The sequence below is a fragment of the Eurytemora carolleeae genome, unplaced genomic scaffold, assembly GCF_000591075.1.
Source record: "Eurytemora carolleeae unplaced genomic scaffold, Eaff_2.0 scaffold637, whole genome shotgun sequence".
Classification (NCBI taxonomy): Eukaryota; Metazoa; Arthropoda; class Copepoda; order Calanoida; family Temoridae; genus Eurytemora; species Eurytemora carolleeae.
In genome coordinates, this window is record NW_019396534.1 from 175,409 (window position 1) to 193,683 (window position 18,275).

General features: G+C 31.6%; 3 protein-coding genes across 3 annotated transcripts in view; 1 reads left to right on the forward strand and 2 right to left on the reverse strand.

Moving 5' to 3' along the window:
- The window catches only part of LOC111704998 (deoxynucleoside kinase), a 9,469-nt gene extending 4,964 nt beyond the window's left edge, over positions 1-4,505 (forward strand). The window contains exons 6-8 of the mRNA XM_023477414.1: positions 250-333; positions 2,947-3,008; positions 4,349-4,505. Coding sequence (XP_023333182.1) covers positions 250-333; positions 2,947-3,008; positions 4,349-4,490 — 288 coding nt within the window. The 3' untranslated portion in view covers positions 4,491-4,505. The remainder of the gene's footprint in view (positions 1-249; positions 334-2,946; positions 3,009-4,348) is intronic.
- A 2,540-nt stretch (positions 4,506-7,045) lies between these two features.
- On the reverse strand, positions 7,046-11,736 carry LOC111705004 (testis-expressed protein 47; the record flags this gene model as incomplete). The annotated part of the gene is given in 5 exon segments (XM_023477430.1): positions 7,046-7,177; positions 8,047-8,120; positions 8,874-8,959; positions 10,517-10,573; positions 11,659-11,736. Coding segments are annotated over 5 exon segments (336 nt in total), but the record flags the coding sequence as incomplete, so codon positions are not given.
- A 636-nt stretch (positions 11,737-12,372) lies between these two features.
- On the reverse strand, positions 12,373-18,088 carry LOC111705006 (uncharacterized; the record flags this gene model as incomplete). Its single annotated transcript, XM_023477432.1, is given in 6 exon segments — positions 12,373-12,565; positions 12,877-12,970; positions 13,529-13,639; positions 16,774-16,860; positions 17,421-17,639; positions 17,967-18,088. Coding segments are annotated over 6 exon segments (741 nt in total), but the record flags the coding sequence as incomplete, so codon positions are not given.
- Between the last annotated feature and the right edge of the window lie 187 nt (positions 18,089-18,275).

The window sequence follows — 18,275 nt, forward strand, 5'->3', positions numbered from 1 at the left end:
AAAGATGATATCCCAGAGAATACATTTAATCTGAACACATTTCACCTAGATTTTTATGAAAAAATTTTTTTTTCTGTTTTCACTTTTTTTAAATTTATGTTTCTTAACTTAATAACTGGATTTTAAGAGAAATTATATCTATTGTAATATTATGGTTCATGTTTATTGTTTGTTTGCACATAATTGGACCAAATATAAAAAGAAACGAAATTAGTAAATGATTGATTGATTGACTGATTGATGTTCCAGGAGTTGCATCGGCTCCATGATGAATGGTTGCTTGAGTCTAAGTTCAAAGTACCTGCTCCTGTTGTAGTTATCAATGCTAACCAGGTATGATCCAGATTCCCGGGGTGTACACGGTACAATGCATACTTTCTTGAAAAATCAATCACCACTTATTGAAATTAATTTTTCCGTAAGTTAGGTACGTTAAATTTTTTTTATATTTTTGGAGTAAATAATCGAATTTAGTCTAAAATGGATAAATGTTTGGATAAAACTTGCCTATTGTTTTTTTTTCTTCAATTTTTCATCTTTTTTTCTTCCACAGCATCAAAAATCTGGGAAATTATTAAAACTTGATACGTACTAAGCGAGAAATTTGTTTTATTCATTTTGATACTTCATTCCCAAAAATTCGTTGTTATCCCCTCAAATCAATTGTCTAAACCCGAAAAAAAGTATAATAACTTAGGGGGAGTGGGGTATGATTGTCTAAGGAGGGGTGTTAGGTTTTTTGGATAAATATACACACCTCAAATCCCCCCACCCACCCTCTGGAAGATAGGTAATTCTAAAAATAATAAAACCATCTTTGCATATATGGTCCCGTTTATCCAGAGATCAGTATGTTTTTAACTTTATCAATTTATTTATTTATAATTTTTTTACGAAACAAATTAATTGATACATGTATTTAAGTGGAGAGAAGTGACCTTGATATCTAGACTTCTATACAAGTACAACGCACATAGCGCCCTTTCTCTCAACAGGCTTAGAAAGCTCTGCTGACACCCTTCCTCTGCAAGGTTCGGATACACACTGAGAGATCAGTATGTAAAATGCTGATCGTTGGATCGATATCCAATGTGGGCACTTTTTAATAGAGTTATCTTGATCCTAGAGGGAAAAGTTCCGGCTTCTGTTGGTGTAAAAAACTACGACGATAATAAAATTAATTTTAATTCCAGCTGGATTTAAAGAATGGGTTTCAAAAGTGGGAAGAGGGGGGAGAAATTTTTTTTTTTTTCATGAAAATACCCATCCCTTCATTTAGTGATGAATTAATCGTTTTGGATAAGAGTTAGAAAATTTTAATACAGTTTTCAAGACTCCGAAACTGTTTTATGTTAAAGTTTGATTTTATTTAACTTTGTCATATCTTTATCCTAAAAAATAAATAGTGGAAAACGATCCAAAAACGAGCATTTGTTATTGCAAAGATTTTGGATCGTTCTTGATTTTTTTTTTAAATTATCATCTGCGAGGGTCAAAATTTTACATAATTTATTAAAAGCAAATAGATTATCAAGTACAATAGGTGGCAACAGAGAAATGGATTAACTATAAACGACGTCACAAGTGTCAAATGTAACAAAGGAACGAAATTTTCTTACATTATTTTACATGTTTTTCAAGATTAATTAAAAAAGTGTAAAACAGAAAATAAATAAGACATAAAATTGCACCATTTTCACTGTAAGAAGCTCTTTACTCTAAGATTATCACTATTATTAATAATTTTGTCGGACACAAAAACTAAGTTGACACTTGTGATGTAAGAATACAGCTGTACTGAGAGTGTACAAATACTACGTTGCCGTCTATTGTAATTAACAATCTATTTGATTAAAAGCTTTTTAGAATATTATAAACTTTAAAAGAATTAGCTTCTGTTACATTATGCAAATATTGACCCTGAAAAAAAATCTAGTCAAAAAAACGAGCCCAAAAATGTAAGCACATCCCTACCTGCATTTGTAAAGATGGGCGGATTTTTGGTAACTATAATAATTAGGTAACTAACATTTTGGTAACTAGTAATTTGGTAACTAACATTTTTTTAACCTGACAATTTGGTAACTGGCTATTTGGTTACTAACAATTTTTTAACCTGACAATTTGGTAACTGACAATTTGGTAACTGGCAATTTGGTTACTAACAATTTGTATAATTGAAACTTATGTTTCACAATCATTGTTTGTATATTTATTTGTTGAATACATAGAGAGAAAAGAACAATATGTAAAATTTCTTAGAGGTTTATCATGAAAAATCCGCAAAAACTGATTGTAAACTCGGCCCCCTAGCCTGTCCTAACCGCAACACTCGGCCCAGAAATTGTCTTAACCTCACCTAACCGTACTTTTCTGCGAACAATATATTAGTTTGATAAATAAGGCGCTCTGTCCAGACATTGTCTTGTAACCTACCCTTACCCCTTCATATCGGATATCATTGTATTAATTTTGATCCCAGAAATCGTCTTAACCTAACCTTGACGTTACCAAATTGTCAAGTTACCAAATTGTTAGTTACCAAATTGTCAAGTTACCAAATTATTAGTTCCCAATTGTTCAGTTACCAAATTGTCAAGTTACCAAATTGTTAGTTACCAAATTGTCAAGTTACCAAATTGTTAGTTACCAAATTGTCAAGTTACCAAATTGATAGTTCCCAATTGTCCAGTTACCAAATTGTCAAGTTACCAAATCATTAGTTCCCAAATTGTTCAGTTACCAATTTGTCAAATTACTAAATTGTTGGTTACCAAATTGTGAGGGTTACCAAATTATTTGTTACCAAATTGTTAGTAGCCAAAATGTTAGTTACCAAGTTATTAGTTATCAAAAATTCGCAAGTTTTTAGATCATAATTGTTACTGAATTTTTTTTATGGTAATCCCTTTTATTCTTATCACTAATTCTTTTGCATTGTTGAAGGATAAGGAGTTAATGCTGGCAGAGTACAATAAACTGGAATCTATAATATTTAACAAGAGCAGGTAGATTCAAAACTAAGGGTGTTGGGAAAGATAAGTATTTGGCTGAATCGGGAATAAAGAAGGAATAAATCAATATATTATTGGACAAAAAGTATCATCTTGCTCGTTTATATCCATTTTTATATCCATATTTCCAAAAAAAAAAATTCAAGTTTGTACAAAAAACATAGCAAATTCTGTTTTCAGGCGTTCAAATTTTAACCAACATTTATTTACATAAATAACTAATTTGTCAATCCTGTTACAAACAATTTTCACTTTATGTTGAACGATTTCTTAAAAACCCCAATACCTAATTTTATTGATAAAAGTAACCCGCAACGCACATTCCTTTTTTATAGATAGTTTTTGTTTTATTGCATAGGGAATAAAACCTATGTTTTGAAAATATTTTTGTTATATTTGTGATTCGGTGAACTCTTAATGAATTATAATAGTTTAGAGTGCTGGTTCTTTATGTGTGTATTTTAAAATTAATTATTCACATTAAGACTTTTATCTCCAGATAATGAAAATTTTAATTTTGATATATCATGTTCAGTTTTATCAAAATAATGTTAACTAAGAATATGTTCTTTTTCAAAAAAACTTGATGCTTTATATAATCTCTGTGTGGTCTGTTTGTATCTATTTCCGTAATTATATTTTATTCAATTTTGAGGGAATTTATTACACTTCATATTTCCCGCCGTTGTATGGTTAATATTGATAAAGTGAATTTATTGCCCTACAACAGGATGAAAAGTAACTTTATCAACCTGCTATCAAAGTTTCAAATTTCAAACCTAATATTTCCCCTATAGGGGGATAAATTTACTTTTTCATCCTACTACAGGGTGAATAATTTACTTTACTGACCTGCTATTAAATAAGTTGAGTATAATTGAATATCACTATATATGTCAATGTAATGGGTATCATGCGCGCAAAAAAGTTTTTGCTGGAAGTTTAACTTTTTCTAGTATGTTTTCGATCAAAATAAAAGTATTTTTACCCCTCACTACGTATAAACTAGGAAAATAAAAATCCCGGCAAAACTGTTTTCGTACTTAATAATAATACCCATTACACTAATATAAATAGATATTATCTGTATACCAGCTTTGGAACCCAGCGTTGCCAAGACAATTCATAGTTACTCCGGCAGTTTACCCGCGCATGGTCTTAAATTACGATTTTAGCTATTTTTTCCTATAAAAGTCGATCCACGCAACTTAGAACCTCAAACCTAAACTATGAACATCCCAGTGGTTTTTCCGAGTTTCCAATTCAAAATTTGAGGCAAATCGGTCCAGGGGTTCATGAGGTATGATTGTACATGCAAACAATTTATATTTTAGAGAGAAAGCGTTAGTTCTGAAGAACAATGCGAAAATTATCCTTAACGAGATTAACGAGAACCAGGTCAAGGAGAATATCAAGGAAAAAGGGAAGGAGAACCAAATCAAGGAGAAAATCAAGAAAAATGGGAAGGAGAATTAAGGGCAGGAGATCAAGGATACTAATAAGGATGATAAAAGAGTGTTAAACTCCGTCTGCAGTGTAAATAAAAACTATTAATTGATTATAAAGGGTGTGTCATTTTTCATCAACATTTCGGAAATTACGTCAAAAGTATTAATTAATTAATTAATTAATACTTTTAGTATTAATTAATTATTGAGGAAGGTTTCGATGGAGCTGGCAAAAAACACCTTTTTTCTAATAATGTAATATTGTAATATCATATGTTTGTCAATGTAATATCATATGAACGTCAATGTAATATCATATGAACGTCAATGTAATATCATATGAACGTCAATGTAATATCGATTTCAAATTTGATGTAAGAGCACAATTTTCTAGAATATTCTGTTTTAATAAGTGCTTAGAATTCAAATCTGTCAGATTTGCAACATCTTGGCTTCCTGCATTCGGATCTAAGGGTAAACTGCAAAAGAACAAATCTTGACGGATTGTTTAAACTTCCCACCCTCTGACTGATCCAAGTTTTAGCACAGAATAAATTTTCGTTTGTAAAACAAATGAAATGGATTCTTTGCACTGGTTTTAGTTAATCTAAACTTTTCCTAAAAGGACGAATTCCGGCAACTTTCTTGCTCATCTGAGCGTTAAAAATTCAGGAAAAGTTGTGGGTGAAGATTTTGATTTTTTTATGGAAGTAGAGAATTTTCTGATAATTTTATATTTTTTTAAAGGTGTAGTTATTAGAAAATCATTATGTAACAGGAAATGTAACGCCATCCAAAATTATAGCTCTGAACATTAACAATGATACCGTTTAAAACCATTGACGTTTAATTCTAAAAACTCTGAAGCCTATTTTTTAATATCAGCTTTCAAGCGAATTGTTTTTTTTATCGACACACCTTTTTTAATTAATCAGTTAATACATATATTTTGTTATTGCATCAGGGGTGTTCAATATTTTCTGTTTTTATTCAATTTTTAAAATCTTTTTCTTATTTTTTCCCTGGACTTTTATAAACCTGTTGTGATTCCCAACCCTGCCCGTCTTTCAAAGAATAACCACAACCCCCCCCCCCTCATCAAAATCCAGCGCTAACTATAGGGTTACCCACAAAGGATGAGATTGTTAAAGGGACATTAAAGGAAAAATGAAAGGGGGTATAGGCTGAAAGCTTATCACTTTAGCTCTCGATCGCGACCCATGAAAGTTATATCTGATGTTCCTATTTCGAGAAATTGATAAACAACTGTGTCAAATTTATACGAAAATTAATATATATACAATTTTGTATAAAAGTAGAGGGTTTAAATAGATCAAATTCAGCAAATAAGCAACCAATCTGAAAAAGATGATATCCCAGAGAATGCTAATTGTAAATTAGATTTACTCCAATTATAATTTTATATTTTTTATTTCTATTTTTAATAGATTTTATTCATTAAATTATTTATAGTTAAAGTGATTAGCTTTCAGCCTATACCCCCTTTCATTTTTCCTTTACAGTCCCTTTAAGGCTTAAGAGGACCTGAGATTCGGAAAAAATCAAGAATTAAAGGAAACGCCGGTATAAAATCCGTTCAGTTGTCTCTGAAGTCTCATTCTTTGTAGCTAACCCTGTACAGGGGGGGGGGGACAAACGTGATTTAATTTTACTAAAATTGATTAGTGCACTTTAGAAAATATTTCACCCCTGTTGCAGATCTGCAACTTTTTTCCAAATATTGTCATAATTATCGCAAACCATCTAAAATTGGGTTAATATTATTAATTTATGTTATCTTGCATCCGAATTTTCAAGTTTGTTGAAAATGAATGCTCAATTTCGGTATTCTGAAGAAAATGATGAATGATTTCATATTGCGGGTTTATTTACAAAAACTATTTTTTCTTAATTAAACTTTTTTTCTTCATTCGAAAGTTTGTCTGCTACCAAGAATTCCTGGAAAAATTGTTAATTCAAGAGTTATATAATTAGTCTGAACAATAGTCGGACAGTTTCACCTTTAAGGGACAGTAAGCGTAATTTAAAGTGACCCTTCATTTCAAGATTCAATGCTCGATTAACAACAGCGGTACCCTCGAAACCTTTATCCGATCGATAATGTGAAAGATATTGTAGGTTTTTCAGATTTGAAAGTTTTTAATTCTCTTCATGCAGTGTAAATGCGCGAGTCACTTCTGTAGAAAACCCACAATTGAAAAAAAATGGTTTAAACATTGATATCTAATTCATATCCTATCAGACAAAGATTTCTTGCATAAAGGGCCACTGGAAATTATGCTTAAAGTACATTTAATGAAAATAAGGATATGATATATGATTAACAATACCGACATTGAAGAATAAATACTTGTTGTGAACATTTAAAGAATAAAATTGTAGAAAGAGAAAATTATGCTTGTTGCATTTAGTGCCTTAACTGCTGCATGTATGTAGTATAATTGTAAATTGATTAGAATATTCTGTTCTCTAAAAAAATATGTAAAATTATTGTAAAGCAACTTTTTTATATTTTTATAGTGCTTTGTTGTAAACTGACGTTGCTAAGAGTGATTTGACGAATTTGATTTTGAAATCATATATGACTAATGCTTTATTATACCAGTTGCTAACAAACATAGAAAATACTGAAATAAATTGACAATTAAGTATTTTAATATTTATAGATCAGCTTAGGAACAGGCCAGACAATCTCTGAAAAAAAACTTGTTATTAAATTAAGTAAACGGTGCTAAAATATGGTTGCTGTTGTCCTTTTATCAATATACGTTACAATTAGAAGAAAGTTTTGCTATTCGAAAATTCTTCTTTCTGAGGAATATTCTCACATTCACAATTTAGTGGTCAAGCGCTGCGGTTTTGACAGGCCAGGGATTTTTCTCACATATGAAAAAATAGAATAACAAATGTCCGAGCGCCCTTTTAATGAATTATTAAAAATCTTTACATTGCTCGAACTTTTCTGAGTTTGATTTTAAAACCATTTTTACATTGAAAACTACATGAAGTTTAATTCAATTAATAGGGGAGGGGGTAAACTTTCTTGTTTGGGCCAAAATATCATCGAAATGTTTAAATATAGGGTTACCCACTAAGGATGAGACTGTAAAGACAACCTGAAACTCGAAATATGACTTATACAAGGTTAAATTAAGTCTTCAGCCTTGAATTTTATCGATTAATATCCATTTATTGACATGGCAAGGAAAACAACCAGCTTAGTTGCAGAGAATTCTAAATATAAGGAAATATTTAAAATACTGTACACTTCAGTGTACAGTCGTCTCTGAAGTCTCATCCTTTGTGGGTAACCCTTTACTGTAGGTACTTTCCCAAGCGGCAACTTCCCAAAGATTAGGTTAGGCCCTCTAAGGCGCCACAGGCTGCAATGGGGGATGAGCGCTGCGGCTAGAACAGGCTGGGGGCCGAGCGCTGCGGCCAGGACAGATTTATAAAGTTTCCGCTTGGGAAATTGCACATTTGGGAAAATACCCCTGTGAAGTTGCCACTTGGGAAAAAATCCTTTGGGAAAGTACTCAACATCGTATAAAAGCTTAAATAACCTGAATCTAGAATGATCCCTCGTTGGTTCAAGACCATCTGAATATATTGATAAGTATCCATCAGGGTACCATCTCTGCAACATTTTTTTTCAGCATCATGTAATTATAAGATTCATTATGTTATTTTAAAACACATTTATTTGTTAAAACTTGAAACATATCGGGAATTCGTCCAACTTAGATATTTAATGTAAAAACGATTTGGGGAAAGGTCTGATGTATAATTACTCCCCTGGCAAATGTAGTTGTCTGAATCGTAAAGCAATTTTGATCTTTAAGGCATGACTTAAAGTGAAGGTAAACAGGAAATGGAAAAATAGAATATTTTCCTACTCGGAAGTAAATTCTACGATATAAAAATTTATCCAAAATTTGTTAAAATGTAGTTTTGGGCATTGGACAGTAATTTGGTTCGTTTTTCTAAGACTTCTAAGGTTTTTGGACTGACAACCTAAGTCCAAAAACCTTTATAAAAAAATTGTTGTCAATTAGTTTTACCTGTCGTGTTGGACATTTGATTTCGTTCGTTTTTTAGACTTTTAAGCTTTTTGGACCTTTAGAAGGTTCAACAAAATTTTTAAAAAGTTCTACAACTTTCCAAGCAGTTTATTCTGGGTTTTCTTACACTATTTAAAATGTTAATCCTGAACAATCGTTCTTTTTGGTTCGGTTTCTACATAGTTTAGGCAATATATCTTCTCTCAGGGTTAAAATTTCATTTAGGGTAAGGAAAGCAAATGTTTAGAAATTTATAAAACTTCCAAAATTTTTACGGAATCTAAAATTTCCAAACCATTAAAAATGAACGAAATAATCTCTAGAGTCACCTTAGAATAGTTTCCAGCATAGCAGAATCTGGAATACTCCGAGACATTTTCTCCGCTAGGTTTTCAATACTCTTCTTTACAGTTAACTGAAATATATGGGAGAATTATCCTTAAAGAAAAGATTAAATGTAATGGAGAATTCTTCCCGTTAAGAAGAAACATTTAAGAGAGAATTCTTCCCGTTAAGAGGAAATATCTAAGAGAGAATTCTTCCCGTTAAGAGGAAATATCTAAGAGAGAATTCTTCAATGTTAGAGAAGAAATATTGAAAGGACAATTGTTTCCGATAAGAAGAAATATTCAAGTCTTCAAGGGAAAATTCTTCCGGCATAAAAGAATAAATATTTAAGGGAGAGAATCTTTTACTGTTAGACATAAGGGGAGAACACTTTACTATTAGATTAAAAAAAGAGGAGATTTTTAGATGATTAGATAAATTAGATAAAGAAGAATCCTTTACTGTAAGATTCAAAAAAAGGAGAGAATTTTTTATTGTAAATGTAAAGAAAGGAGAGAATCTTTTATTCTAAGATAAAACTAAAGAAAGGAGAGAATCTTTTACTGTAATGAAACCAGTATGAGCTCAATAGCTTGGGATAAGAAAAGGTCCATTGATGTAACCCCTTCAGATCTAATACGGCCCCGAAGCTAAGCTCAGATGGGACAGTTCTATTGATGTAACCGCTTTCGCTATCATACGGACCCTGAGCTAAGCTCAGATTACAAGTAGTCCGGCCTATAAGCATGCCAGCTTATTAGCTCTTTGTATATAGCTATAGGTCGGACAGAAAGTGGGAAGGATCATAAACCGCCTCGTGTAGAGTGTATTCAGATATTTTGGCCTTTAAAAAATGCCATCCAGAAAGCTTGCTTTCAACGCGTGGAACATCCAAGTTGCCGTTAAAATCTCTATTTAAAGTTAAAACTCAGGTTAAACGGCTTGAGCCACAAAGCAGGAGAAATAAGATTTGCCAGGCTATAGCCAAAATTGAGTTAGTCATTACGAAGAACCGGAAAAGAGTAAGGTTAATCTGTCACATGCGGAGAAAGAAAGACGGAGAGTCTGCCAGAGAGCTCCGGCTTAATTCAAATCGTTATTTTCAAACATTATCAGTTTTTTTAATGCTGTAAATACATTTTTTCCTATACTCTGTAGACTTATTCACATCCAGTATCAGGCTTTACGTTTTCTTTAACTTCAACCACTTTTAAATGGTAACAGTAAGAAAGAAAAGAAAGAATCCTTTACTTGTAAGATTAAATAAATGGGAAATTCCTCTACTATTAGATTAAATAAAAGGTAGAATCCTTCACAGTGTAAGATTAAATACAGGGGAGAATCTATAATTTAAAGATTTTTAAAGATTAAATAAAAGGTAGAATTCTTCACTGTAAGATTAAATACAGAGGAGAATCCATGTTTTAAAGATTAAATAAAGAGAAGAACTCTTAACCTTCAGATAAAAGGGAGAATCTTTATCTGTTAAGAAAATCAAGAGTAAAAGGAAAAATATGTGTGCTATAATTTCTTTTAAAGACTGAAATATTTTAGGTAAAACAAAGATGAAATTCTTAAACTAATCAATAAGTACTCAACATTTTCAAAATTAAAAAAATGTCTAAAGATTTTAAAAAAATGGTACCGGAGGTTGCTTTGAGAGTGTTGAAACAATCTGTAAAATCATCTTCAGAAGCTCCGTCTATACACAGGTAAAACATATTAGAGAGTGTTGAAACAATCTGTAAAATCATCTTCAGAAGCTCCGTCTATACACAGGTAAAACAATATTAGATTAAGAATTAAGGATTACAATGTTTTGAGTGTTAAACCATATTTGATCTCTCCCATTTAAATATTTACTCATCATATTATCATTGTTTGGGCTTAGTTTCATTTGTCATAATACGTTAGGCATCATTTTCCATAATTTAATTTTTCAAAACATTCCATATAGTAAAAGTTGCCAAAAAGATATATTTTCCATATTATTGGCTTTAATGCTTTAATCTGTTGCATTTCGGACACAATAGGGTCAAGCATCTATGGTATGTATATGTTGGGGGTCGATTGTAAAAAAAGTTTAATTTATATTTAACTCAATTACTGTTACTGTAATTTATTTATTGGCAAAAGTGTTAAATGAATGAAAAGATTCCATAAAAAAAAAATATAAAGATAAGTGGTGATATTGACGCGAAATCAATTTTGTTGATCAGTCAACTCTTTATAAAGACAAATGAATCTGAGCCACTTATCACGTTCATGAACAGATAGTGTCAAGTGAAATAAATAATTATTAATTTTTGAAGTTTTTGAAAATAAAAGCTTGGGAACCTTTTCATTACAAGCTTGTCAAACCTTTTCAACTTTTAAACCAAGCTAAGAACAGGTTTTACCTTGAGTTCCTCAATCAAAATTTGAGGCAAGTTGGTTCAGGGGTTCCTGAGATATAATCGGACACACAAACAGAGATAACTAATCTTCATATGATAAAGCTCTTCGCTTATGTATTGTATTTGTATTTGTATTGTATTTGTATATACAAAACATTTATGTGTTAATTATAGCTGGCCAAACGACTAAACCAAATAGGCTGACATTATTTTTGAGGGATTATAGGCAAAATTTTATTTCAAAAATTGAAATTTTCTTTTTCAATAATCGATTATTTTAAAAAATCAATTTTTTTCAAATTTCGATTTTTTTTAAACTTTACAGGCAACGCCGGGCACTTACTATAAATAAATATTATAGTTGATACAAATAATTATTCCTTTGTTTTACCTTGTGTTCCTCCTGATCTGAGGTTTCATTGCGTATTGCAGGATCCAGGATCTTATAGCTCCAGGTACCCAACAGAGGCTGGAAATAGTTTAAAAAAATTATCTAATTCTTGTATCCAGGGTCCAGGGGTTTATACATTTGTAAGAATTACATCAAGAAAATGAAAAATGTTGAGATTAAAAGTTTAAAGCTTTTTCATTCTTTTTAATTCATTCACTATTTTATCCAGATTCAGCGAACAAAACCATTAAAACTTTTTTTTCAAAATAAATGATTTTCATTAGGGGTGAATATTTTCGTGAAAATAAACACCCCTGCTTGTAACTTTTTAGCGGGACGATGGAAGCCTTTAAACTTTCAAACTTTGACGGATGAATTAAATGAATTCATAGTTTGAAATATAAAGGATCTTTGAAAATAGGCTTCAAATTATATATCTATTAGGATTCAAACATGAGTGATAAAATTTGCTGCGAATTTCCATTAAAACTGTGGAAATTTGCAAAAATGTCTATTAATGTTATTTTTTGCAAAGTTTTTGATATAACAAAAGACATGAGCCTGAACAATTGACAACCTCTTAATTGTTTCGTTCAACGAATAAAATTTGTCTCTGCCTATATTTTCTGCAACTTAACACAACATTATAAAACGTCAACATATTTCAAAATGTGTCAAAAAATGCTCAAACTATTAATAATAAAATTAAGTTCATACATTTGCAAAACTTTTTATTTCAAAATATTGATGATACGATGAGATATTTACAAGGTGGCATGTACAATTTAATTGTGTGTTTTTACGGTTGATTAGGCAAAACATTTTTTAGAAGGGTTTTAAGTTCATTGTTTTGAGTTTTGAGTTTCTCGTTTCTACCCATTAGATCTGCTCGAACCAACAGTAGATCCTAAACAATATAAAATTAGATTTTAAGAGAAACATAAAAATAATTTAATTTAACAATTTACAAAAAATTGCAATAAAGAAATTGACTTTTTACTCTTATTTTCTAATCCCCGTGTCTTTGCAACCCAATGTCGTAGAATTTTGAGATATTTCAAACTATGACTCTGTTAGTTAAAGCAATCTAAATTCAAAATACCAATGCTTTACACCATCAGTTTTCAATAATATAGGAATTAGAAAATTTGAGTTTGTGGCAAAGACTCAATTAATTTTAATTTAATCAAAGAGTGACTAGTATTTTCTTTTAATTGCCTTGTATTTAGTAAGAAGATGTTTTAGATTGGTTTTATCTGGAGTTTTAAACATTTCTATGCTCTCTTTCAGCTCATCCCAGAGATATCCTTCCCTGAAATAATGAAGAATTTAATTTTTAGATTAAAAAGGGAATTTTTATTGTTCACGTAATCTCAGGGTATGCTAAAAAGATATTAATTCATTATGACCTTACTATTCAAATATAGCGTTCAGAACTTCTTCAAAAGTAAGTGAACGGTCCCTTTAATGTTGAAGAAACATTTCCTGAGACATTTTAGAAAACTGTATGAAGTACGCTTTTCTCGGTGTTAAGTATTTTCCCAAATCCATTTTCACAAGGGCAACTTACCAAGTGGCAACTTCAACTTTCCAAGTGGCAACTTTCAAAATGGCAACTTCCCAAGCGGCAAAACTTCACAAAGGTTAGGATTGACCTTCTGAGGTGCCGCAGCATGCAGGCTGCAATGGGGGGGAGCGCTGCGGCTAGGACAGACTTAGGAAGTTGATACTTAGGAAATTGTTGTCGCCCTTGGAAAAATTCCTTTGGGAAAATACTTAACATCCCCTTATTCAATGGAGGAAACATTTTTTAGAAAACTGCAATACGTTTTTATCAATTATAGGGTTGGAATATTTTAAGAATTATTACTTGTCTGGTTTGATAGCTCCTGTCATTTTCTTCATGATGTTGAACCCGGAGAATAGAGCTTGTCTGTTCTGCTCGGTTCGTTGGGTTGTCTCAGGTTCCTCCATATACCCTCTGCAAATTATTAAAAACAAATATTTCAAAAATATTTTTTTAATAAAATAAAATAAAATATAAAAGGTTGGCCCATTCAGATGCCAGTTGTAGTGAAGGTTTTAAGCCAACTGTTCATCAAATTATATTTTATACAAATGTATAATGTTATAATGTAAACACGATAAAAAAATCCACAGGGTTATCCAAAAAGGATGAGACTTTAGAGACGACTGTGCGGAATTTATCCAGTCTTTGTTCTTACATGGTTCAAATGAAACCTATGGTCGTTATGTTGTAAATAATAAAATAATTAATGACATATCTAGTCAATCTGATTGTTTATTTGTGTTGAAGAAATGTATCATTACGTTCTAATCGAAAAGTCATCTGGATGATACAAAAAGGGAGTTATCGCATTTCTTATTTTTCGCAAATACTCCCTTTTAAGTTTCTATTATTCAGTATTTCTAAATCATTGATAAATACAGGGTGTTCCACGAAACATGACTGTATTAGATATTAAAGGTTGTTTGCATGCAGTTTATTTCGTTTAACAAATTTTTTGCTTAAATATATTTTACTTTGAAATTAATTTTACTATAATATGACTCCTATATAATATTTTTATTATTGTCTTTGGTATTAAACAACAACTTATGGAAGAAGACATTTTAAACTATTTTCCAACTGTCATGTTTCGTGGGACACCCTGTAGTTTTTATAAGCATGCATATATTCTTTAAATTAAATTGACTTCGGACTTCCTTGCATTTCCAGATATAATGAGGGGGGGGGGGGTGGAGAAGGTCATGAAAAGCAAACAGAGAATCATGTTTGGGGGATTTGGATGAATTTAAAAAGTGATTTCTTTTTAATAAAGAGCGGCTCAGAGAAATAATGATTCAAGAATGCATTATTACATCAAACTGATTCAGCTGAACATCTTGATATTGTAATGGAGAAAGCAGAGATCTCAACAGAAACCCCAGATCAAACTACATTGGCTAATTTTGAAATAGATGAAAACATCAAAAAGAGAATAAACAACGATCTTCTAAATGATGATGAAGAGAAAGAAGAAAGATCAAGGAAGCAGCATATAATTGATCTTCAACTACTGTCTCCAAGGCAATATATTCTTTAATATATGCAGAATCCTGCACAAGCTCCTGGTGTTCATCATCAAGTACTCAGCCTACCTCAGCAGAGTGGAATTCTAGCAGTACAATTTGGAAACAGCTTTAGATTAGCAGAATACCCCGCTCTATTAGATCAGGTCAAATAGGAAAATAAACCTTTACATTAAATGTGAATTTAATGGCTGAATATCCAATGCATTTAGAAGATCGAATCCATGAGACAATGCATTTAGAAGATCCAATCCTTGAGACAACACATTTAGAAGATACAATCCATGAGACAACACATTTAGAAGATCTAATCCTTGCGACAACACATTTAGAAGATACAATCTATGAGAAGGTATTTTCTGAAGATTTTAAACAACTGAAACTGTTTTAACTAAAGATGTATTTGAAAATAATGGTGTGAAATGTATCAAAAAGGTGATTCAAGTAGAGGAAACTGTTTATACGATACTATTCAGAAATGTACACGCTCATTTGCAGAGTAATGCCATAAAACATTCATAACTGATTATACGCCAACTAAAGTGGAGAAATGTTCAACAAGTTTTGAGAAGAATTGTTACATCACATACAGTGAAACCCTTAATAACGAATACATCGAAAGAATTTATCAAATGTCGTCTTGACAACTTTTCAATGAGTTTTATACTATATTACGTAAATTTCAGTATTTGCGAAAATAAATAAATAGCCATGAATATGCCGAAACAGTTTTAAAGAGTTCCATATAATCATTTAATTAAAAAAACTAAATATCTGCAACATTCCATTATCAGAAAGTGAAGAATACGACATTTGATGAATTCTTTCGATGTATTCGTTATTAAGGGTTTCACTGTACAAAAATGTCCTTTGTTAAAAAGGTTGAGGTTTGTGATGAGCCCTTGAAGAAGTTTTGCAATGAAACTGTAAAAGTAGAAGAGGTGTGTAGGACTGAGTATGAAACTTCCTGTGAAACCAGGTTTAAGAACCATACTGTAGAGCAGGAGGAACCTGTAAAAGTAGAAGAGGTGTGTAGGACTGAGTATGAAACTTCCTGTGAAACCAGGTTTAAGAACCATACTGTAGAGCAGGAGGAACCTGTCTGTGAAATAGTGATGGCGAAGAAGTGTGATGCTGTAGTAGTAGATAATCAAAATCAGTCTAACAATCGTAGAAGAAGGAGATCAACTGCTTTGAATAGAAAATGGAGAACAATTTACCCGTCAGACGGATAATTGTGAAGAATGGGCAGTACAGAAGTGTACCTTGGATAAAAAAACTGTCACAAAATCCACTCCTGAAACTTCATGTGAGAAGTATCCTAGAGAAGTTTGTGCAACATCCAACTGTGAGAAGCCATTCAGAGAGAAAACAAGAAGTCTTGTTCAGAATATTCCAAGTAAGGATTGTGACCTGGAGCCTAGGGAGACCTGTAAACTGGAGACAGGTATAGTTTCACATTTAGTTGAGAAACCCAACTGTGTTAAGGTTCCAAAGGAGATTTGTGTTAATATCAAGGCTAATCCAAGTAAGGTAGCAAAGCCTGTTAAAAAGAAATGGTGGTACCATCCATAGTGATGTTGGTACTGCGTCCACCAAGGAAGCATTAGATCTTGAAATAAAACAGCTCTAAGGTAAAAGGTGTATTGGAGAGTTGAACTACAGAGCCTGGGCATTATACATTTTATACAATCTTATATCACTTGTAAAGTACAATTTTGAAAGGCCTTTTAAAATATCGTTTTTTTTCATTCATGCAATACAATAATGTAATTAATATGTTTGCAATGAATCTTTTTACTTATTATCTTTATTCAATTATCTATTCGAATAGTGATGAACAATAAGTTCAGATAGTTTTACTAAAACCTTTTAGTTTTTGGGCTTTTTAATTATCCACAGATAAAAGATACAGAGTATAGCAGGCGTCATAATGTCTTATCCTTTGTAGACAGCCCATACGTAACAATGGAAGTCAATCTCAAATAACTTTTATAATACTTTAACTTTGTAAATTTTTACCTAACTATTTTCAGTATCTTTGATCTTTTTTCAGCAACACTTAGAGTATCATCAGCATCAAGGCCAGCTAACTCTTCCTCCGTATCACTATTTAATAGTATACTATCATAATCAGTTTTCAGTGGAATAAAAGTCGTCCTTGTTAAAAACTTTAATTTAAATGTTGAAAAATTAGAGTTTTGTAACAATTCTGAAAATAAACACTTTACCTGGGTCCAGGAAAAATTCTTTAAAACAACCAATAAAACATAAAAAAAATCCAATTTTACAGATGAGGTTTTAAACGTGGATTTTTTGGTTTTTTTTTGGGGGGGGGGGCTTGTTTTTTCCATGCCAACCCTGGCTGGGTCACATTTTCACAATTATAAAAGCTTTAATAACAATTTTTAAAATCGTTTAAAAATTGCATGCCTGATTAGCAATGGTACCCTTACATGTTTTTTTGTTTAAGCTGATTATTTTCATTTGAATTTTCTCTTTAAAAATGAGTTCTTGATTTAAATAAACTGTAAATCTATATATTTGGAATTAAACACTTTTCAAGGCAAGGTTTCTAGGATACCGTTATAAATCATTTGTCCCTTTAAATGTAGGTTCACTTGAAATTTCGAAAAAATAAATAGATTTTTCAAAATAAGTGATTATACCTAATTTTTAGGTGATTGAATATTTTCTCAATATCCTTTTCTTCATTGACACCAAGAGCACTGAGGATAGAATCTACTTTAAGCAGAAGCTTATCTTTGTCTGGCAGAACTTCCATTAGTGCATTCAAGTCATCTTCTACTAGAAAATCTGCCTTTTCAATCAGAGACAAAAGCATTTCTTTCAGCTTCTTAGCACCTTCTTTTGGGCTTACTTCTGTCCTAAATAGTATTTAATGATTTATCAAGCTAAAGGTTTCAATCAGGGGCGGCTTATGAAATTTTACAGGAGGCGGGAAATAATACCCCCCCCCCCTGGAATTTTATAAAGAGAATTTGGACAATTTTTATGTCAAAACCATGACAAACTAGAGGTAGGAGGGGGAAATACTACTACCAAATTTTGGATTTCTCTATATATTTTTTTAATCATCATTTGAAAGATGCTCTCAATTCTTGCTTGCGCCCCGAATTTTTCCAGAGGACGTCCCCCCTTTTCCCCCTTTTTCGGTTGTCTCCGATTCCAATGATGCTATGTTAGTATTGTACCTAGAACGAGCTGATTTACTTCTGCTTGATGCTCTACTTGTTCTTCTGCTTGATTTGGCGGATTTAAAGAATTCAGATACATCAGAGTCAGGAACAGAAGTACCAAGTCTACCAAGCATGTATCTAAAAATCATTATAGTTCAATAACTATACAGATAGAACATTAGATGGGGTCTTTTCAAGATTTTGGGGTTTTTCGTTCACAATAATATAGTATATGAATAAAAATCAATAAAGCAATGCACTGAGTTTCTCAAATATTCAACGCGTCGGTTTTTCTTACAATATATTTATGTACAAAAGATACAA